At 32.3% G+C, this 24,378-nt stretch overlaps 1 protein-coding gene across 6 annotated transcripts; it reads left to right on the top strand.

The window, feature by feature from the left end:
* Positions 1-4,688: 4,688 nt before the first annotated feature.
* LOC132732321 (purine nucleoside phosphorylase-like) lies at positions 4,689-23,830 on the top strand. Of its 6 annotated transcripts, none has more exons than XM_060718722.1 (4): positions 12,193-12,232; positions 15,918-16,169; positions 20,270-20,439; positions 23,690-23,828. In XM_060718722.1, exons 2-4 carry the CDS (start codon positions 16,114-16,116, stop codon positions 23,752-23,754), a joined length of 291 nt encoding a protein of 96 aa, XP_060574705.1. In that variant the 5' UTR covers positions 12,193-12,232; positions 15,918-16,113; the 3' UTR covers positions 23,755-23,828. The 6 variants fall into 6 exon arrangements, with proteins under 6 accessions (XP_060574706.1, XP_060574701.1, XP_060574705.1 ...); XM_060718721.1 differs by having other exon boundaries at positions 12,194-12,237; XM_060718720.1 differs by having other exon boundaries at positions 12,210-12,232; positions 15,884-16,169.
* The last annotated feature ends 548 nt before the right edge of the window (positions 23,831-24,378 follow it).

A 24,378-nucleotide genomic window follows, 5' to 3' on the forward strand; every position in this document is an offset into this window, starting at 1 on the left:
GTTTTGTATTTATGGTCATTTGAACTTCACTATGACGTACTCGACATGCGCATTCGGACATGATAAGAAAAAAAGTTGAAATCAAACTCGTGAATATTAATACGAGCATAAAAGTGGTTACAGATATCTAACTATAATATCTTCGTTACATATGTATTATTCATGTCTTGTGTTTTTCGAAAGATGTCAGATTTAATTTCATTGAAATATTTAAAATGAAGCTTACAGATTGAGATTTTCATTACAGCAAAGCAATGATATAAAAAGCCTAAATTCTCTGGCCTATACGGCTAGCTGTCTTCAGCCAAATAGCAAGGCCAATATGAGCTTAACCCATTATTTGTATTCTTATTATATGGTATATACTGAGAATCTTTCATAGGATAAAGCGACATGGCGAGTAAAATATCACTTGCCACAATGACAAATCGTAAAATGTACTAAATCTTGTGAACTCATTCTAACTTTTACATCTGCTTACTGTGTGTGTATTTGCGTTTATTTATACTCGCCACCGGTTGCCCATATGGGCGAGTCCTCCAGAAGTGTATTAGTCATTTTAGATTTTGGAGATAGTGCAAAAGATGCCCCAAAAAGATGCCCCAATTCCAGAAGCTTCCCCTGGTTCTTTAACGTGCCAAGCTGTTTAAGCACCCATACATTGGACCTCGATTAAAAGTGTTATCCGAAAGACTGATTAGTAATTTTAGTTGGCCAGTCCGGGAATCGAACCCACAAGGCCGAGATAACAAGTCTCGCGCTCTAACCGATTGAGCTATGCGGGCTGGCTGCTGACAAAAATTCCGGTGCATATTATATGTGTTAATCGTAAAATTCGGTCATATCTAACGCCCGACTGCGGATCGAATACTAAATGATCAAGTACTACATCGAGTACTACATGATAATTTTTGTTTTCGATTTTCTTATTGACCGTGCATTTCATACTATGTTTTTCACGTGATAAAATAAAAAAAATTTGCCTTCACGTTTGAAGTGAATATTTAATATGTATTGGGGGGATATAAAAAGGGAGATAATTTAGCAAAAATACCTGTCATGATCATCTGTCCTTTAGAAATGCATTAGTACTTTTATATGAAGTGAATATGTTTGAAATTAGCCGTAACCAATAGGTTAATCAGAGCGAAAACATCTTAGAGAAATAAGGGGAATAACTTTGCAAACTATATCTAGGATTATCTGCCCTTTGATATTGCATCATATGATCATGTAAACAAATAAACCACATTTAAAGTAAATTTGGTAGTGTCTGAGAAAATAAATGAAATTACTTAAACCAAATTCTGAGAGCGACAATACCATAATACCTTTAATCTATTGTCAATCAGGGTTACAAATGAAAATGGGAAACAAAAGAAAAATACTTATCTATTGAGAATTTAGTATCAATTATCCTTTCTAGCCTAAAGATTACATTATATAGCAGCTCAAAACCTCGATATCTAGGTTCATAAAAGAAAACAAGTAAAACAAAGATGGCAATTACAATAAAAATAACTATGTGAATGTTAAAAAGTAATACTACTTTAATCATGATTTTAACATGAATTTACATCTTGCGACATTTAACGGTAGTGTTGCAAACTTTAACGGTAAGGGAAATTCGTGCGACATTTAACGTTAACATTTAGCGGCAAGTGCGACATTTAGCGGCGTTGCGACATTTAACGGCGCCACAACGTACACTGCGTTAAGTAAATTGACCAGTATATTAAAAATTTCCGAAAGAAATTAATTACGATTGCTAAAATATTATATGTAAACATCATTTAAATTATAACGATGCACATTTCAGTATTATACACTACTAGTTGGGCAGATGTAAGTCTTGTTACTGTTTTAGATTTTCAGTACACCTGAGACATTTTTGAAGTTATATGTGTTATTTATTGAACTTGTATTGACGAAACACAAATGTCGCCTTCAATAAGGTATTTAAGAATAATCTTATAATTAACCAGTAAAGTTAAAAACTAATATGGTTAGTGTCTCGTGCAGTTAATAAAAGTTTGTCACTGATGATGTAGTATAACAATTGTTAACAATTATAACAGACGTAGCTTCAAATAAAATAAGCATTTTTTGAACCAAGAACAAAGACAGCACAGAGATGAAACTTTTATGTAATAATTGTTAATAAATTGTGAAGAAATTGAATTTGGTGATAACTTATGTAATATTCTTTATTATTAAGTGGACTGGGTGTTCCCTGACAAATAAATACAATTGACATTATACAGTGCAAATATCTACTTGGTTTAAGGATTTATACTTCAAATAAAGCTATCAATGATGAACTAGGTCGATTTCCATTGTTTGCCAAATGTCAATGAAATTTGGACATAAGTTAAAGAAAAAAGCAAAAGTCTCCGATGCATATAGATTACACTGACAACGAGATCTAGCAGTATCTGGGCTCTTGGTTGTGATGAAATAAGATTACAGCGTCAACTATTTCCCCACGTTTATGTTAGAGATCACTATACAGTATACTTCTTTTATGTTTACTGGTTGAGAGAATAAAAATAAGTAAATCTAAATATTGATTTAAATATTAAACAACATTATTATTGGTTTTGATAAAAAGACATGACATTATTAATATTGTTGGTGATATGCTTAGAAAAGAATACACATGAACATGTTTCAAGTTTAGCTCTACGAAAATAACAAAGGGCAATAACTAAAATATAATAAAAGTTGAATTTATATTGTGCACTGCACTCCTCTTTAATAAGATCTATAATATAACTATGAAGTTTCAATTTGCTATCTCCGATACCTGTGACTAAATTAATAAAGAACAATAACTCAAGAAGGATAGGGTTACCGTTCTTGTGTACAAATAAAACATAGATATATGCGATGAAAGGACGAACAAAGTTGGTGCCAAAAAACATGGGTTTATGGGCTTTTTTTCTTTGATATTTATAGGACATTTTCCCAACACAGTATCACATAAACCATCGTTTGCTTCATCTTTTTAAAACCAGGACGGAATTAAGCGCATGAAGGATAAAATGTACGGATGGACAGAGACTATTATCTTATCTGTGCGCGCCTTTTTATAATCGTATCATAAAGATACTGATACATATCATAGCTACTGATATTATTTATCATTGATACCTATCACTTCAAACAGATTTAATCTTTGAAAGTAATTTAAGTACTAACAAATCTGAAAATTTAAAGTGTTAAAGTATTTCGCGTTGAAGAATTTCTTCGCATAATCTTAGAATTTAAACCGGCAGATATGATAGGAACAGAATAGACAGACAGGAATGATTATGTCAGTTATGCCAATGATCTGAGATGGAAGATGAATACAAAAATGTATTCTTATATGTATATAATACTTAACATGATTTAAGAATTCGGCTAATTTAAGGTCATTTCATCATAGACCTAATATGATATGCTTAAGTCAAACAAGCGATCAGTTCTAAACAATCTTAGCAAATTTATTTATTTAACAAATGTAAAAGAAATGATTTATTATATTATATCCTACTATAAGAATCTGACTAGTAATCTAATGATTGCTAGCCGCATGTGTTCAAACCCCGTCAGGGGCAAGTGCCAGTTTCATTGAGCAAGAAACTTTACACTCATTGTTCAGTACAAGTTGGTTCCAGGGGCAGTTTCGAAAGAGTATCTATAAGCTAATAGCTTCCTACACAATGGAACTATAAATTAATAAATTCTGTGTAAACCAAATTAATACGTTTGTTATAATTATGGTTACATACTTTTTAGTATGAAATAGCTTAGTTTAGTTTAAACATATTTATTGCATATATTATAAAATTATACATTAGACATACAATTTAACAAGTTTATCTATGAAATAGCAATGAAATAGCTTGAAATGTGTTACTTCTTTTCAATATCTAATTACATAATTATATAATCATTTGAACTGAGAAGATTATATAAACTGAATAATTTATTATTTTGTTATATTTAATAGATATACTAACACTGACAAACGTTTAGAACTATGTATTAATTTTTATGTATAACGAGATACATGCAAATGACCAAATGTACAAGTAGCGTAATATTTATTCTTCTTCTTCTTTTTTTTATGTTAAATACCGGAGCCATAGATTGTCACATGTAGTTTTAAATTTGATGTTGTAAATATATATGGACTTTAATTTGAATAAATGTTCACGGTTGTGACAATCTTGATAATGATCATGATTTGATTTTAAAGAGATCACAATTTTGCACACACACACACATACACACAAATGCCTGCCTTTATTATTAAGTTTGACTGACCCATATCTTTTACAAAAGAAGAGTTTTGTATCGTATAAGAAAGAATAAACACGGCAAATACAGTCTATGAAGTGTATCGTTCAAATCTATATAATCTACCCATATTTGTGAATTAAAATAGATCACTCAACACGTGTCTTTAAAAATAGACGATCGAATGACTTCAAATAATAATATTTAAACTTTGACTTTATAACATAACATTACGGTATATTACTTCACAAATCACAAATAAAAAGTTCATGAAGAGTGCAAATAAAAAATAAGTAAACAGTATTTAATTTTAAGCTGCAACGGTCTTATTTGTATTGAAATAATTTACCAAAAGAATTACAGGGCATTTTTAAGTTGATACTTTCATGATACTTTCATAGTGGATATTTTTAGACATGTGATTTTTCTATACGTGAATATAAGTGTTAATTATATGCGAAGTCATCCCTGATTGTGATAATTGTCGTATATATATTTATTTATGTACAGCAACAATTTGTATCTTAAAAAGCTTCTAGTTTTTATTCACAAAGTTGGATTGTTTAAGTAAAGAGTAGGACATTTTTTCCAAAGCCATGACTGGAGTCTATAACGTTAAAAGCTTGTAAGTGTTTTCTTTATATATTCTCGGTTCTTTTATGTATTTCTGTATGAGGGTTGTCCGTTAAGTTTTGAGACTGCATAAATTAAAACAAACTGCTCATGGGACAGATTTACAGTTAACAGACATACAATGTACCTAATATACATTACCTGAAAGTTTTAAATAAGTACTGGAAATGAACCCTTGGACATATTGGTCCCTTCCTAAATATGAATACGTATATACATGTATGTACGTAATATACCAGTGTCTGATTCTGACAAGCGTAACATTTCGGTCATTTTCGTCAAACTTCAGATATTGATACATGTAATAGCCGAGGTGTTCCGATTGCTGCTCCGTGCTTACCGACATCTTGCAAGTGAGCGCCCATTCCTACTGAATGTGACAAGAGTAGTAAACGTCATGCACTTTTACGTTACAATTTTGACGTCACATCTTTCGCATGTTACGCATTGATTAGGTGTAATCAATAATAGATATACGGCAACTTCAAAGCATAGGCAATAAAAGCCATTTTGAGAGGTTTGTAGAACTCAAATTTAATTTTTAGTAAATTTGGAAAAATGACGCTTTTAGAAAAGAGACATCTACGTTAAATAAAACGTTACATTCGATTAAATTTGAGTCCTAAAACCTCTCAAAAGGGTTCAAAGTGCCCAGTGAATCGCCACTAGGATTTTCTTAACAACCATTTGCTTTGTAAATAATTACTTAAATAATGCCAATTTCGGTTATTAATTATTCCAATATTGGTTTTTTAATTTAAGTGTCTTTCGGTACAGCTGTTTATTACTTGTATAAAAGTATATCATTTGAAGCTCGTATGACTTCGACAAAGTTCGTAAGCAATAAGTCTGCTTTCGGGAAGGGTTACTTTATAGGTTAGTACATACATATTTTTTCAGTATAAAAATCACATTGCAGTGTTGTCAAATGTAACTGGAAGAAAACAATAAAAGAAAATAAACAGATTTTTATATTTTCAAACAAAGAAAACAGGGGTACACTTGTGCCAATATCAAAGAAAGGGTTATGTTACGTGTAGTATAAATTAGTAATAACACTAATAAAATCATGAAGTGCATCAAGGATTCCGAAATATTCAAGGAAATGATGTGATTTTATTCTTTTTTAATGTAAAACTTTGTAAAGTAATGTGCCGTGAAATGTAAAAATGATCGTGTAAAGTGTTCAAACATATAGAATGTTTAAATCGATATATGTAGGACTTCAAACGTATATGACGAATTTTGCAGTATTTTAAGTCTGTTTGTTGCCATACAACTGTACAAAATAATATAATGTGCATATTCTAAATATTGCCACTATCTCAAATAATAAGATGTTCTCCATTTTTATAAATATTTGTTTACTTCCTTCTGAACACAATTTGTGTTAAATTATAAAATGTATACATTTGAATATATATTTGTATGTAACATATAAGTCACTTGAACAATTTCACTCATAGCTGCAATCAACCAGAGACTTCCACCAGTGAAAACCGATTCGTGACCTATCCAGATCCACCCCCCCCCCCCGAGTATCATTAGAGATTAAACACGTATAAATCAAAAGACTGCTGGGTCTATTATTAATAAATGCATACATTTGTGTATACAATATAGTGTTTGTCAACTTGTACAAGTATATATTTGCAAGATGTAGTTAAATAATTTGACGTCTTAAGCGGATTCCGAGATAATTCTCTTGTTTTTAGTCATTATATGTAGCCTTCACTAGTCTTTTCGATAGTTTTTAAACAAGGGTAAAATAATTAGCTATGCATTATTCATGTGTAATATTTTCCCCTCGTCTTAAATATAGTGTGATTATCAGCGATAACGCGTTCCTGCTTTCTCGCCATGCCGTCGCTGGGCTGTTCATGCATGCATGGGGGATGACTCCCGTGGAGCAAGGATTTGACTAGCGATTTGTTATGCACAAATCAATTGTAAAGAATGACCCAGCTGTCTGGGAACAGTGGACCAATGACTTTTGGATTATTAAAACAGTCCAAAGGGAGAACACGTTGGCGCCAAAAGCGCACTGGACAATATAATATCTTATCCGAAGTTTGACGGAAAGGGCCGATAAGATGCTATTGTAACATGGACAAACACAATGTAAAAACCTTGCTTGCATCTGCATTACCTTTTATGCCCCGAAAATATTCTTGCTTTTATTTCTCAAAAGCTTTTTTATTTTTCATGTTACCATTTTTATCAACCATTTTTATATGCCCGAACGAATTTCGGGCAAATTATTTTATACCCCCCTGGCGTCCGTCCGTCCGTCCGTCTGTCTGTCTGTCTGTTCGTCCGCCCGTCTGTCCGACCGTTAGCAATTTGGTTTCCGGAGCATAACTTAAGTTCCATTTGGCCCACAATATTCAAACTTCATAGGATGATTGTCCATACTGGGTAGAAGACCCCTATTGATTTTGGGGTCACAAGGTCAAAGGTCAAGGTCACTATTACCTTAAAACTGAAAACAGTTTCCGGAGCATAACTTAAGTTCCATTTGGCCTACAGTGTTCAAACTTCATAGGATGATTGTCCATATTGGGTAGAAGACCCCTATTGATTTTGGGGTCACAGAGTCAAAGGTTAAGGTCGATATTACCTTAAAACTGAAAACAGTTTCCGGAGCATAACTTAAGTTCCATTTGGCCCGCAGTGTTCAAACTTCATAGTATGATTGTCCATATTGAATAGAAGACCTTTATTGATTTTGGGGTCACAAGGTCAAAGGTCAATGTCACTATCACCATAACACTGAAAACAGTTTCCGGAGCATAACTTAAGTTCCATTTGACCCATAGTGTTCATAGGATGATTGTCTATATTGGGTAGAATACCCCTATTGATTTTGGGGTCACAAGGTCAAAGTTCAAGGTCACTATTACCTTAAAACTGAAAACAGTTTCCGGAGCAACACTTCAGTTCCATTTGGCCCACAATATTCAATCTTCATAGGAGGATTGCTATTTCAGGGAGGTAATACTTTATTTAATTCCCATGTCTTACAAATGGTCCATCCTTACTAAAAAAAATAAACACTTTCGGGCATATAATGCTCCGCCTAGCGGTGCTCTTATTTGCTTCTGTAGCCTTCCGACAATTAGAGGAGTTATATAGCTCTTTAGTAGTTTGTATGAGTCATATTTACTAAGTTGTTAACATTTTGTTTCTTTTATGACAAATATTTCGCATTCAGCACTGCTTCCTTCTTGTGATAAGCATTTAACGTGCTCTCAAACCATAAATTAAATGTTACAAATCAAGTATGCCCATTCTAAAAAATGAATAGAAAATCATTCGTTTGAGGCATAATGTGCCCTTAAGATTTTGGCCAGGCTTATAAATGAATCATGCATATTTCTCTTAATATCTTGTTGTCTGAATCCTTTCTAGTCCAGAAAGGTTGTCATGGTTATGAAGGATACGTATATACTAAAATGGTTACATGTTAAATCTGTCCGTGTGAAATGAATACTGGATAAGTTTGGCAAGTGTTCTTGATGACGACGGCAGATAAGTGAAATTTTATATATACAATAAACTGTATACCACTTTGTTAAAACATATATTATCATCTTTGTAAATCTTGATCCGGGATATATAGAGCTGTGCAATATCGCGTGCACAATATCAGGACAATATGCATGGTAAGTTTTGCTTTGTAATGCTTGTGCCGACCTTATGGGAAAGAAGGACAAGTATAATAAATGACATGCTGACAAAAATAGCATACCAACTGCATTTATCTGTCTTCAATAAAGAGCAATGTAATATTTATTTTGAGAAACAATTGCATTTGGTGGCAACATCAATCGCATTGACTCATAGTGAAGATTTGTATGCATAAATTCTTAGCCTTTTTATATTAGACGATTGTGATTTAACTGAAACAATGTCTTGTTTTGCTGGATGGACATATATATGTATACAAAAACTGACACGGTATTTCTAATACATCATAATTTTGTCTACATGAAACAATTTGAGACTTGAAGATAAACAGCAAATATAGCTGAGAATAATCATGAAAAAATTACAAAGTTGTTTTAAGACGTTTAAAAAATGGATGGAATAAATAATTATGGGGGCTGATTTGTTACATTTTTACTCGGTGCGAGTTCGATAGCGACAGCACAGCAAATATCGTTATCTCCTTTTTGTCTTGTCGCTGCGAAACACGCCAAACTGTGCGTTATCGTGCGGCGCGTTGTCGCAATGTCGCCCTGTTGCTTGGCTTAATATTGAAGGGTTGGCTTCTCATTTCTTAAGTGGCTAATTTGGTACACTTTGCGCGTTACGTTGTCGATAGCGAAACACAACCTATATCGTTTTTCTCCTTTTTGTCTTGTCACTAGCGAAACGCCACAAAAGGCGCGTTTGTCGCACTGGTCGTCCTGTCGCTAACGAAGCACGCCAAACGGCGCTTTGTCGGTTGCGGCGCGTTGTTGTGGTTGTCGTCTGTCTGCTTGACTTATTATATATATACATAGCCAATCCTGCGGGGATTTGAGCCGAGCGACAATGTGACAGATAAACACGCCGCACGACAACGCACCGTTTGGCGTGCTTCGTTAGCGACAGGACGAACAAGATGACAGTACCAACTCGCCGTTTGGCGGTTTGTCGTGTTGTCGCGCACAAAAGTGTTCCAAATCTGCCACATTTTTATGTGCCTCCAAGTATGTTTATTATAAGGAGCTCACATGAGATACTAATAATGAAGTAATTATACATTGTAGGGTCCAATACTAATTTACATTGGTCCGCATTACACAACAATGTACTGATGAGGGCTTCTAGCCCCCAGACACTTGAGGTGTGGAGCTCAAAACGCCTTTAAAATCCAAATAAAATGCATATTTGCCAGTGCCAGCACATATACTTATCAAATATATCTAAAAAAAACTTAATATAAGCCGTTTTGAAAGAAAAAACATATTTCAACGTCTATAATATATGTAATGTATTATCAAAAAAAAAACAAAAACAAAAAAAAACTTGCGTGCCAAGACTTTTAATAATTGTAAAACAGGAACATGAAATACAGTAAAATAACCAATATTCACGATAATGTCCTAAAATACCCCCTATATAGTATAAATAGACTATATATATGGTTATTTTTTGGATATTATCATTAATATTGGTTAATTGAAAATGTTGCAGGCTCGGTTTGATTGAGCCGTCTCATGGTCGGTAATGAAAAGTGCAAGTTACCGTCCACGCTCCCTTGCACTGGCTTAAGCAAAATTCAACATTTTATCCTGGTAATTGTGAAATTTTGAATTTAGAAATATATCCGCAGATATGTTCATACTTGATAACGTCTGAACATACTTGAACATTTAGGTGACCACCCACGTCACAAATTACCCATGCAGTAAGGTCATGTGGAGTTAATTGCTGGATCCATATTGTATTTATAATTTGTTTCTCCTCCCTCCAGACCCCAAACCCCCAAATCGAAAATTTTTCAGGAACTTCAAATTATAATGATTATCACTGTAGACAAGATATTTGACGCCAAAGCTTTTTTGTTCTTACTAGGGAGAGCCTGTCCGGATGAAAATGGCACAAATTTCAATTCGTATTTTTCTAGCTGTTGTTAGTATTTTACTTCCAGTAAAGTCCTGTCCTGTTTTATATGAAATGAGCAATATATATTGGGTTATTTCAAAGAAATCAGACTTTGAAATAGACCTTTCTAGTATTGATACATTTCAAGTTACAGTGGAAATGTACATTTTTAAAGTAACAGTTATACTTGTAATTTAGCCCAAAAAACTTGTGCGCCAGTACTTTAAATAATATATCACAGGAACTTGAAATTCTATCATTTAACCAATATTGACGATAAAAAAAAACCAACTAAATATGAGTATTTTTTGGATATTATCATTAATATTGGTTATTTGAGAGAATTTCAAGTTCTGTGAATACATATTGTCGCACATGTAGCTCCATGACATTAAATCGGTCGGTCTTGCATACATGTATAAAATATTAAGCCTAACCTGTAATTGCAAGTTCTACATAAATAACTTTTCGTTACAAACCTTTGCAATGACATATTAAGTTGAACAGGTGTATAATTATTAAACAGTGTCACTTGCTTTTCGTTTAATGTTAGGCCTATAGACTCTTTTAAAAGCGACACTATTACTCAACAGTGAACAGTGTTCTAAATATATCCGAAGAAAAAGCATCTGATCCGAATAATAGCAGGGAATTGTCAACAAAATTTTCCACAGAAAACAAATCATTTAATCTCAAGATGGCTACGTCCGAAGTTAATATATTTTGCAGACAAATGAGTGGAATGGTCGCATACAATGGGTAAATATATTTTTAAGCAGGTTTTTCGTTAGAAATGAAATATACAATAGCTTAATTATTTTTATCGCGAAAATAGGTGATAAATAAAAATGATGCAGAACAGCATCGATTTTATGTGATGTTTTTCCCTGAATTATTTCACATCTATGCTCTTTCTTTATATTAACCTTATCGATTCATGTTTAAAAACATGTAATAGCAGCAGCTGTGGTTCAAGACATTTCTTATTTTTCTAAGAATTAAGGGACTGGGTCATTTTGGGTTTTTTCATCACAGCAAAGTGAGGTTTAGATGACCAAAAATGCACTTGAGCCTACAGTACAGTAGCCTCCTTATGACAACTTACTTTGGATTTAAGTTTCACTCAGACTTTGCTTGTCCTAAATCATCATTTTTCAACCTTTTTGCAAATATTTACAAATAACTTACTACAGTTATCTGTTTAATGATAAGATCATTTTTCCATTGAGCAAAAACTCATGAATGGTAAAATGTCATAGGCTGATAATCATATTCATTTTGAATGGAAAAATACTCTAGTTTACATACAGTATTCAGCCGTTGTTTTTTTTCCATATTTTGTAAAGGTTAAATAAACCTCAGAAAGATAAATTGTTTCTGACTTCATACATATATATTTTAAGTTTCAATCTAGTGGCTGCTTTGAATAACAAATTGGATTGATTCAGTATTGATGAAGATATTTATTTGTAGTACAAATGACCTTGGTTTAACATATTTGATAAAAATAGACATGGTCTTGAAGGTGTGTTACCTTGAGATTATAACATCAATTTTGATTGGTTGAAAGGGGAGGTGTGTTTTGTATATGTTTGTAACAAGCAGTTTCATTGGTTGAGGTTTTGTTTACAACATTTATTTATTGATCCACATACTGGTAGTCATTGTGACTTAATGGGTACAGAGTGATGCAAGAGAAGGCATGGTTTTAAATGAAGTAGCGTAGGGATTTATGTGAAATAATTTTGGAATTTAACTATTTATAATAATTTGTGTACACTGCTAAGTGTTTTCTTTTGTTATCAAAACAAAGTATTTTCTTTTGTTATCAAAAGCAAATGATTTTGAAAATTGTTTTTATGTAAATTGTTGAATTAATTCTAAGTATGCTGATGGCAATTAAACTAAATCTACAAGTGACTGACCAGTGCAGACCAAGGTCAGGCCGGCACATCATTAATATTGCTGTCTGATTGTAGTCTGCACTGTTTGTGATTCAGTCTGTACTTTATTTGCAATTTTTACTAAAAATGATAAATGGTTAATGTTTTGATTCAATTTAAAAGAATGGCATGTCCATTTAAGATATTTAGTTTGGAGTGGTTAAATAAAAAAAATGTTGTAACTCTAAACAGTAGTGTTAATTAATAATTCACTTAATATTTACTTAAAATTTAAATGTAAGAAATATCTCTAAGGCATAATCATTGAATTGTTTAAGAAAGTTTAATTAATTTCACCTATTGTTTGTAATCCATGAAACTGAAGAAAAATAATATTGTATTGTAATAAACAAATATATATTATACTATAGTAATAAATTAATGTATTCACTATAGTCACATAAAACTATATCTTGATCTAAAAGGAAGTAATAGGCTTTAGAAGTAATATTTATCTTTATAACAGGATTTGTTTAAACATTCTAAAATTTAATAGGATTCAGATATAAAGAAATTCATATAAATATTATAACAAAAATACTGAGAAATTAGAGAAACATTTGAAATACTGGACTTCATCAGTTATTTGGAAAGATTTTCTTCCATTTAGCAACTAGGAGGTGGGCTGTCAGAGGATTGTGTTTGATTTGTGTTTATTTTATATATTAACAAGGTATCTTTGCCATGTCAAAAGATCATGATTGTTAATTTATAACTTTGATGTCAGACTGTTGTTTTTGTTGTCAGTTCATAATGATAAATTATAAAAAATTTTAATATGTGCTGAACAAAATGATGTATAAAATGACAGTCTTATGCACTCAATTGTCTGTTTTAACTTGTTTTTATTGATAACATCTGAAATATAATATCTTAAACATCTTAAACAGAGTCATTTGTTAAAGTGATATGACTAAGTCTACTTCTTAAAATGTTTATTTTGTAGCTTCTTTAAAAGTATAATAATAATACATTGAATCTATAAACTTTTGCAGAGTTTTTATTTCTCTATTTACGATATGATTTAAGACATATAGTAGAAGTATTTGTGTATATACTGGTATTTTTTGTTTGCCATAGAAGGTGTACCGATTTATAAAAAGTAGATTATAAATATTTATTATTTAAGGAAAATCAAATTAAATAAATTGTAATTAAGATGACAATTAATAGTGAAAAATATACATTACTGGTATACATGTGACAAGGTGTCTAAGCAGCAGTGCAATATAAGCTTTAATAAGTGTTCGATATAACAAAAATTCCAAAATTTAACATGAAAACTAGAATGATCTGCAGATCTGGGAAAAAGAAATGGAAAGTTTTTTTTTCAAGCATGAATTTTTTTCTGTAACATTAATTTAGTAATGAATTTGGAACAGTTTATTCAAAGATTTTCAACATCAAAATACAAAAACTGAAATATACCAATAGTATAGAGCCTCAGGTCAGACTGCATGAACTGCAGTTTGGTCTAACTCTATAATGGTAGCAAATGAGCCGCGTCACGACAAAACCAACATAGTGCGTTTGCGACCAGAATGGATCCAGACCAGCCTGAGCATCCGCACAGTCTGATCAGGATCCATGCTGTTCGCTATCAGTTTCTCTACTTGTTGTATGGTCTGTAAGCGAACAGCATGGATCCTGATCAAACTGAGCGGATGCGCAGGCTGGTCTGGATCCATGCTGGTCGCAAACGCATTATGTTGGTTTTGTTGTGACGCGGCTCAAATGATAATCAGTTAAGCTTTCCATAGGTTAAGGGTTAAGGCCACTCTTTACTCAGGCAAAAACCACCTGTGTGGCAATCCATTATGACTTAACCAGTCCATGTTGAAAAGCATTTTTTGCTTCACACACTCACAAAAACATAAAAATGTCCTTTATGTAATTGGTTGTGGCTTTATTTCTCTACTTATGTTTATCTGACATTCTTAATGTGTCATTTGTCTGTGTCATATTTGACATTAAACTTTTGGTCAACACGACCTTGAATGTATTTAAATGTACTCTTAAATACTAAAAATTTAATATGATATTTGGGGGATTAGTTTTTATTGTAAACTGTAGTCTTGAAAAGTGGATAAGGCAACAAAATAATTGTATTTGTTTTAAATTTTAAAAGTTTGGGGTGAAATAATAAAAAGGCAAACAAAATCTTTCTGGGTCAAACCGCATAATCACTTTCCTAAGAAGGGAAATTTAAATTAGCCCCTAAAAATATTTCAAGGAAAAGGACCATGTAAATTTTGGGGATTTTTGTCACAAATTATGGTTAAATTAAGCATAATTTTACAAAGTAAATAAAAATTATTTAAAAACAAAGAAATTTTTAGAAAAAGGAACTTAAGGTAAATATCCCTTTTAAAATGTATTTGTTTTCCCTTATGAATAAACTTAAGGGTTAAAAAATTTTTTCTTTAATTACATTTTTCTTACCTTTTCTTGTGTAATCTTATACAAATGAAATGGTCACTTTAAATTAAATTTGCAAATTGCTCTACTTGATCAATATTATGATTTATATAGTCAAAAAAATAAAGCTGCATGCTTAGAATTCCAGATCAGCCTGAAAATATTATAATTATGTCAATAAAATCAAACTTGAAAATAATGTAGTATGATTTAAGAAAAGTAAATAGATTTCAAGATTCAAGTAAAACTTAACATGTTATGTGTGATTTATGACCGATTTTGCAGTATTAATCTTCATATTTCTACTGCTTTATACCTTTTTAATTTTGGTTGATTGTAAGTGCCATTTGCAATGTGTAAATTACATTCTTTGTTAATTTCACAATATTTTATTTTTTAATACATTTTTTAAAAAATTCAGAAAAATACTTATTAGCATGAATGACTGGAGACATGCTTTAAGGGTTCAGGCAACAATATAAGAGCCGCGCCATGACAAAATCAACATAATGGGTTTGCGACCAGCATGGATCCAGACCATCAGGATCCATGCTGTTCGCTATCAGTTTCTCTACTTGTAATAGGGTTTGTAAGCGAACAGCATGGATCCTGATCAGACTGCGCGGATGCGCAGGCTGGTCTGGAGCCATGCTGGTCGCAAACCCATTATGTTGGTTTTGTCATGACGCGGCTCATAATATGATGGTTGACATTTAAATTCTAAATTATAGTTTAAATGATTATAATAGAACCACATATGACTTGAATATTTGCTGATAATATGAATATAAAACTAATGATTGAACCCAAATCATGAAATAAATAACAATTAGAAAACAATAATATAAGGACCAATGCAAAATAATAAAAAAAAAATCATATTAAGACAATAAAATTACTGAAAGTTTGTTTGAAATGGAAAAAATGATAATTAAAATATACTTTAATATAAGCAGAATGATGTTAGTTATGATGTCATGATATTAATTTTATTTTATTTTATTTAGTACTGATTATAGAAAGACATTATTTTTTATACAGAGACACAAGTGAACATTAATTTTCAACTACATTACTTTAAAAAAAGGTGAACTGAATTAATTTTAAAGGGAAATAGTTGAGTGATAGTGACAGTTACACACCTTTAAAAAAAACAACAAAAAAAACAGTGTTAATTAAACAAAAGGAAATAAAATTAAACAAAAGTGAAAAAAAACAACATCCAAAACAGATCAATATGCCAGGTGAAAGTATGAATGGTACCAGTGATAATGGAATTAAAAATGGCAGCAAGTAAGTATTTCATGTATGTGTCTATATATTACTTTTAAAAAAATTGTCCCATCCTTTGTGTGCATTAGTATTTCTTATATACATGATGTATGTGTATATATATTACTTTAAAAGAAAATTGTTTCATCCTTTGTGAGCATTAGTAGCAAAAACTAACAGGCCAAGTTATGCAACATATAATTAGTACATATATAGAACCACATACCATTTATTCAAAAAAAGGTTAAGGTCTTGTTTAATATACTGTGTCACCCTTACTGAAAAGGCCTGCAGCCATTTATATCCCTGTTCTGATCTGAAACTTTTTCTATAACTACATGTATTTTTAAATTAGAACATTAGTTTGAAATCCATTTAATTGAAAATCAGTCACAGAACAGGAAGAAATTCACACATATTTAGAAGTATAAAGGTTTAACATTTTTCATAAAACATCTTGCTTGGTGTGTCGATAACAATAATTCTGATGCAATAACTTTTATAACATTTAACTTCCCTGAGAAAAATAAAACCACAATGATTTAGTTCAATTTTTGTTTTCGTTCTGCATGTTGGTGTCTTTTTCAATAAAATTGTTTGGGTTAATTGACGTAAACACTTAACATGTTTGTTTAGTAAAGACACCTGATATTTCTGATGCAAACATTGGCAGAATTCAATGGGTTAACTTTAAAAAAACAGCTTTGAAATTAATATAGAAAAAAATTTTATGGTTTAAAAGGCAAAATGTATCAACAAACTTTAAAAGGGCTTTTAAAAAAAATAATTTTTTGCTTTTGTGAATTTTATGCAAAAGTTAGGTCCTTTCAAATATCAAAATTTAAATGACAAAATATCTAAAACCCAAATTGTACTCCTTTATGAAAACAAATTTTCTGTTGGCTTTGAAAACTCCTTGCTAAGCTATTAATGCCTGTTTAAAAGTGTTTATATAAAAGTGAAAATGTTACCGGTATGTTCTGAATTTGTGCAGTCAATTTGAAAATAAGTGCAGTCCATTTGAAAAGGAAAAATATTTTAATATAAAATTACAAATATTTAGTGAACAACAGGCGACAAGTATGGTGCTGATTTGGTACACTTTTGGTACACTTAGCACGTTTCGTTGTCCAGAGCGACAATGCAACCTATATCATTATCGCGTTAAACAGCGCATTGTGGTACTGTCATCCTGTTGCTAGCGAAGCACGCGAAACCATGCCAAGTTTTGCTGCGTGTGTCGCAATTTCACCCTGTTGCTTTGCTTATATATTTACAAATAGCCATAAGTCTGTTTGGCGCTTTGTCGTGCTGTCACTAGCGACAACATGACGCACAAGTGTTCCAAATCGGCCACCATAGACAAAAGCCTGTTTACATTACAGTAATGTGTCTTTTGGGAGGGGTATGAAAGTCCAAATGTCAGTGACACTGCTATCCCCCCTCCCACCCCCCTCACCCCTGGTAGGTTTAGGGGCTGTGATTACAATTACTGGTGCATAAAATTCTATTATTGATTAAACATGTCATATGATAAAATTAAAGTGCATATGTAGTCCTTTGAATTGGATTTAACTTCAAATCCAAGACATTTCAGTCTTTAATTATGCATTTTTGGGTTGATTGTGTAACACACAATGGACCCAAAGTGATAACTATAGGCAAACAATCGCAACTCCAAACAATCACAACTCTATCTACATGAAATACGGTTGATTTATTACCAACACACCTTATAATTTTTATATGTTAAAGAATTAAGATGCAAGGGACATGTTTTATAGATAATACCATATGACATGTATATGTAGTCAATTATTAGGAAAGAAATCAAAATTGTCTCATAAAGTGTGAAATGTCCTGTTAATAGAATTTTCTTGATGGTAGACAATACAGCCTACTGACTGATTAATTAAGTTCAAGTGTACTGTTTAGTCAGCATGAAAAGTGTGTTAATGCATGTTCATCTAATAATAATAAAATTTATGCTAATTAATTCAAAAACAAAAGTTTAATGAAAATGTTGAAATGTAGTTGACAAAGAGGAAATATTACAAGGGAGGTTTTGTATAGTTATATTTAGATGGTAGAGGTGATAAAATCCAGGTAAGTCAGTTCGGACATTCATAAAAATAGGCCAGATTTTACTGTAACTGACTTGGGCTTTAAAAAAAAGATAAAATAACAATTTCTTGCCAGGCTCTATACATTTAATGTGTCATTAAAATATTTAAAAAAAAATGATTTGCCATAGTGCCTTAATATGTATGTGACAGGCTTTATCCATTTACACATGTAATTGATGGTATTTCATCAGATCTAATAAATTACTACTGGTTAGGCTGGTACCCACATGAATGGACCTGTTTTGTAAAAGCAATAAATCTTGTTTGAAAGCAAGAAGTTGTCATTTTCGCTGATACACTGCATGGTGACCCACTGTGTTGTTAAGTGATCAATCACTAAAAGTATTCTCTCTATGACCATAATAGGTCAGCCATGTGAATGCTTAAATTTTAAAAGAGTTCAGAGTTTACATGGTCAAGGTGAAATAGTTCAGTAACTGACCTTTTTGCACTCATCAGCAGATTTTCATATCAAATAAAGAAGGTCACATACAGATGTATATTTAGTGATATTTCATAGTGAATTTATAGCATTTATTGACCAAAGCCAAATGTCTGCAAACTGGCCCACCTGTGTTATTGTTTACAAGTTTAATAGGCAAGTGGCCAACATAAATAGAGGTCAAGTAGGAGTAAATACTTAGTACATAAAAGTGAAATCCAGAGTGACTGCAGGCATTGATTTATAAGGTAACATTGACACTGTGGTCCCTGTTACAGAATTTATACAGATGATTTATATACAGGTTAACTTCAGGAACATTTCACAAGACTTTTATTTATGTGTACAATTTTATGGCCTTTATGGTTTTTTCCAATTAAAAATTTGGTAAGTTTTATTAAAACTCAGGGAAGCATTGCAAAAAATGCATTGTGTTTCATAACAATGATGTATTACATACTAAATTCTTCATCACATGACTATAATGTGCTTTACATAACAAACTTTTTTTATGTTCTACATCCCCAAAATTATATAACATTTTATATTTTTTATTATTATAAGAAACAATTTTTTTTGATATTGATTGAAGACATGTTGGTATGACCTCTGACACATTTAAGATTTAAAATATTTTAAGTATATGCTTTATTGTATAAAGGGAATGTTTTGTTTACTGTGAAATATAATAGTATTATAATGTCTGAATTTACATGATTTGAAACTTTTATATTGATATATATTGACATTGTTTACATCTTAAATATATACAGAACCTGTGTAGGTTGATGTTAGGGAAATGATGTAATGATGTACATGTACAAGGAGTGTCTTTATTGAGTGGTTGTTGACATGTTCCTGTGCTATAACTCTGTAAGGAGATGACTTGTGTGATTTTGTCTGTCTTCCCTGTAGGAATATTGAATTTTAGGAATATTGAATTCTTCAAGTAAGAAAGATGCATGGTCATTGGAGTATTCTGCGGGTAGGATATACCGGTAGTACTTGAACAAAGTTTAGTACACACCTTTAAGTTGCCATAATGCATGATGTATAACAGTATATCAATACCATTGTGAGCCTTGTAAAAAAATTAATTCACAGAAAAACATAATTAAAAGTAGTTTGCCTCAAGGACCTATATATATTATTATTATTCATAACATGTTCATTAAGCACACTTTATCATAAGACATTGTATTGAATGTAGTCCCGTTATAGAGTAATTACCTTCGGGAATAACCAGTGTTTATTCCCCTTTTGAATGATTAAATTTAATTGGACAACACAGTTTTAAAAAAGGCCAACAAATAGTTCATTTTAATAAAAGCTATGTGAAATGTTCTGCGGGAGAGGTACTTAATGCCTAAAAGAAGGACCATTAGTCTGAGGATTGCTGGCTGTACAAGTTCATACCCCAATAAAGGCGAAGCAAGTAGCTTTACACTCCTTTATCAGTACTGGTTGGTTACAGGCTCTATAAGCTTATAATTCAAAAAAAATAAAATGAATTTTGTATGAATTTAATTAATAACAAATATCAATTTTTTCAGGTATGCCTATGAAGATGTTGAGAGAATAGCTAAATCAGTTCTTTCCCGGGTAAAATGTCGCCCTCATATAGGTGTTATATGTGGATCTGGACTTGGCGGGTTGGCGGACATGTTGGGGGATAAAGAAATCATACAGTATGAGGATATAGAAGGCTTCCCTGTTAGCACAGGTAAATGTTGCTCCTGTGATAAACATTAAATCCTTGTGACTAATATCCTTGACTAGCCAGATCTGAATGTGATTAACCTTTGGCACCTGAGTAAAAGAGCCAGGCCAGTGTGTACATGTCTGTGCTGGCTGACCAGGCTCTATACTGGTGCTAGCCCATGTTTTGTGTTTGGTTTTAAAATCCCTTAAACTTTAATTGGACAATTACCAATTCAAAGCATGGCAAATCTATTGCACAAGCTCTGAAGGTTTAGTTTGAAGATAGTCCATCAGTAGTGACTCATCTAATATCAACTCATTTTGCATATTTTCTAATAGTGACGGTCTAAAACTGAGATTTGGTATGACAAGGGGGAACTGTATAAAAAAACTTTTTTTGTAATCAATTTTTCAACATAAATATCAGATGTGGAAATTAACACAGTTTTTGAATTTATACTAGCTATTCAAATATGGAATACCTTCTGATATTACAGTCAAACCCAAGTTTGAAGACCATTACAGCAGTCCTGAAGGACTTTTTTGAAATTATGTCATTATTTTTTCAATGTAAATTGCAAACTTTTTTAAATGAAGGTCATCTCTGTCTCATCCCTTTAACTGAGACAAAATTCATTTTAAGAATACAAACAAAATTTGTGAGAAATTTAAGATTATTTTAATGCTAGATGTAAACATCAGAAGTGTTGTCTCTTATTAGGTGAATGGTCAGTGATTTTGTCATGTCTATAGTTAAAGGTGATGGGTTTATTTGCAGGGGAAATTTGTGCTGTAAATTAATAAATTATGCATATGAACAAATAAAGAAAGTATCTTTGATATTTATATTACACTCAAAATTGAAAAAATCACTTATATTGTACCATTATCATGTTCCTCAATGTCACAGTTTGTATTTATTATACATTAATTTAATTTTATGCTGGAATTTTTATGGCATCCTGTTAGTGCCACATGAAATCTTGACCAGTAGATTAACCACACAGTCATTATTATTATAGTCTAATTTTTTGGCCGGGTTGCACAGGTGCAAATCCGGGTTATAAAATGGTGAATGTCGGGCGGCGGGCGGATGGGCCGGCGGGAAAAATATTTTCGTAACAGTTTTCTCAGCAACTACTTATCACAGCCTCTTGATATTTGGCATACAGCATTAACTAGTGGTCCCATACCGTGGGATTCGATTTCAGGTTTGTCGCGCATCCACTTCCTGTTTACCGACTTAGTTAAATTAGTTAGATTTTTTGACATTAATGGTCAATGGTAGGAAATTTTCGTAACAGTTTTCTCAGCAACTACTTATCTCAGCCTCTTGATATTTGGCATACAGCATTGACACATGGTCCCATACTGTGGGATTCGATTTCAGGTCTGTCGCTCATCCACTTCCTGTTTATCCACTTAGTTAAATTAGTTAGATTTTTTCGAACATTAATGGTCAATGTAGGAAATTTTTGTAACAGTTTTCTCAGCAACTACTTATCACAGCCTCTTGATATTTGGCATACAGCATTGACACATGGTCCCATACTGTGGAATTGGATTTCAGGTCTTTCGCTCATCCACTTCCTGTTTATCCACTTAGTTAAATTAGTTAGATTTTTTGACATTAATGGTCAATGGTAGGAAATTTTCGTAACAGTTTTCTCAGCAACTACTTATAACAGCCTCTTGATATTTGGCATACAGCATTGACACATGGTCCCATACTGTGGGATTTGATTTCAGGTCTGTCGCTCATCCACTTCCTGTTTATCCACTTAAATAAATTAGTTAGATTTTTTGACATTATTGGTCAATGGTAGGACATTTTCGTAACAGTTTTCTCAGCAACTACTTATAACAGCCTCTTGATATTTGGCATACAGCATTGACACATGGTCCCATACTGGGGGATTTGATTTCAGGTCTGTCGCTCATCCACTTCCTGTTTATCCACTTAGTTAAATTAGTTAGATTTTTTCGACATTAATGGTCAATGGTAGGACATTATCGTAACAGTTTTCTCAGCAACTACTTTTCACAGCCTCTTGATATTTGGCATACAGCATTGACACATGGTCCCATACTGTGGGATTTGATTTCAGGTCTGTCGCTCATCCACTTCCTGTTTATCCACTTAGTTAAATTAGTTAGATTTTTCGACATTAATGGTCAATGGTAGGATGTTTTCGTAACAGTTTTCTCAGCAACTACTTATCACAGTCTCTTGATATTAATTGGCATACAGCATTGACACATTGTCCCATACCTAGGGATTCGATTTCAAGTCTGCAGCTCATCCACTTCCTGTTCACATTAATGGTCAATGGTAGGAAATTTTCGTAACATTTTTCTCAGAAACTACTAATCACAGCCTCTTGATATTTGGCATACAGCATTGACACATGGTCCCATACTGTGGGATTCGATTTTAGGTGTGTAGCTAATCCACTTCCTGTTTACCTACTGAATTAAATTTTCGACATTAATAGGTCAATGGAAATTTTTTTTCGTAACATCACAGCCTCATGATATTTGGTGTACAAATGCAACCCGGCCTTTTCTGTCTTTGACCCATTTTTTTGTTTTTACATATATATTCACTGTTGAATTATCTGACTTTGAATTTATTGTATGAATTTATTGTATGAATTAAACAGAGAAGTTGGTCTACATGTATGTATTGAACCAGCTTTAATATCAATTAAAATTTTGAAGCGTAAAAAAAGTTCAGTCCTTAAGTTGTATTAATAAAAATGTTGATATAGCATTTATACTACATTAAAGACTTTTTAAATGATTTTTGTGCTAGCAGCTACATGTATTTATAATCTTTTTCAAATGCAGAATCAGAATGCATAAATTTAATGTCTTAGATTACAGTATGTTCTCCAGTAAACTTCCTTTCAGAAAAAAACCCCCACTTATTCACCAAGACAAAATAGCAACTGTTTTTATAAATTGATTGAAAAGTAACATAAAAAATAAAACAGCTGTGCAAGGAGAAAGTAACACAAAAATAATGACGAATTGAATTTAAAATTAAGACAATTACGCCACAGCAGTTTAAACTTTTAACATTATATAGCATTGCCGGCTGGATTTATTGTGGCACAAACAGTTTGGACCATAATATTTCATCAACATTTTTGTGAAATAACCAGTAAATTTGAGTTGTTGTTTTAAATAAAAACAAAGACCCTCCCATACTAATATAATGTAATCTGTGTAACACCCTAACAAATCATGCTGTGTTTTCTTGCCTGTAGGGTCAGGATTGGAAGAAAGGGCAGGTAATTACTTTATAACAGGGTTTTGGATCAGATTTCTTTAACAATAGAGATATAATGATTGTGTTGGTATCCACTGTATAAGTGATGCTGCTATACATATAACAATAGATTATTAATGATAAACCAATCCCTGAGCTAGCCTATGATGCATGAGAGTTATCAAGGTCAATGAGGTAAAAAAAATTTGGGAGACATATTGGTTTTGCCTTTGCTGTCTACCTGTCTGGTTGTCCGTCCGTCTGTCCGCATTAAGCTTGTCTGCCCTTCACAGGTCAAACTACTGGTGGGATTTCAACCAAACTTTACAGGAGTGATCAGTACCGGCATTAATAAGTAATAAATAATAGACATACCATTGCTGTTTAAACCATTATTTGGTTTGCATTAATTATGCCATGATCACATGATATTTTGCATGTTTTGACCCGAAGACATCATTTAAGTAGCCGGGGTTGCATGCAGAAAGGTCACATGATTAAAGGTACATTTTACAAAAACTAGATTATCATAATATTAAACAATAAGGGTGTACATGTTTTAATCTAATAGACTGACTCCGGACTTAAGAATATTTTGGGTAACCCCCCCCCTCTCCCAAGCTTATCTACGGGGTACAGTCAAACTCAAATTTACAGTTACAGCTTCGAAAATAAGCTCAACAGGTT

The sequence above is a fragment of the Ruditapes philippinarum genome, unplaced genomic scaffold (assembly GCF_026571515.1).
Source record: "Ruditapes philippinarum isolate M1 unplaced genomic scaffold, ASM2657151v2 ctg864_1_1_1_1, whole genome shotgun sequence".
Classification (NCBI taxonomy): Eukaryota; Metazoa; Mollusca; class Bivalvia; order Venerida; family Veneridae; genus Ruditapes; species Ruditapes philippinarum.

What these genes read in the sequence shown, in the direction of transcription:
- LOC132732321 (XM_060718718.1), top strand. Translation starts at nt 11,213, where the DNA reads ATGGCTACGTCCGAAGTTAATATATTTTGCAGACAAATGAGTGGAATG. An exon ending in GGAATGGTCGCATACAATGG is followed by an intron (nt 11,275 to 20,269) that starts GTAAATATATTT and finishes CAATTTTTTCAG; the next exon opens with GTATGCCTATGAAGATGTTG. An exon ending in AGGCTTCCCTGTTAGCACAG is followed by an intron (nt 20,440 to 23,689) that starts GTAAATGTTGCT and finishes TCTTGCCTGTAG; the next exon opens with GGTCAGGATTGGAAGAAAGG.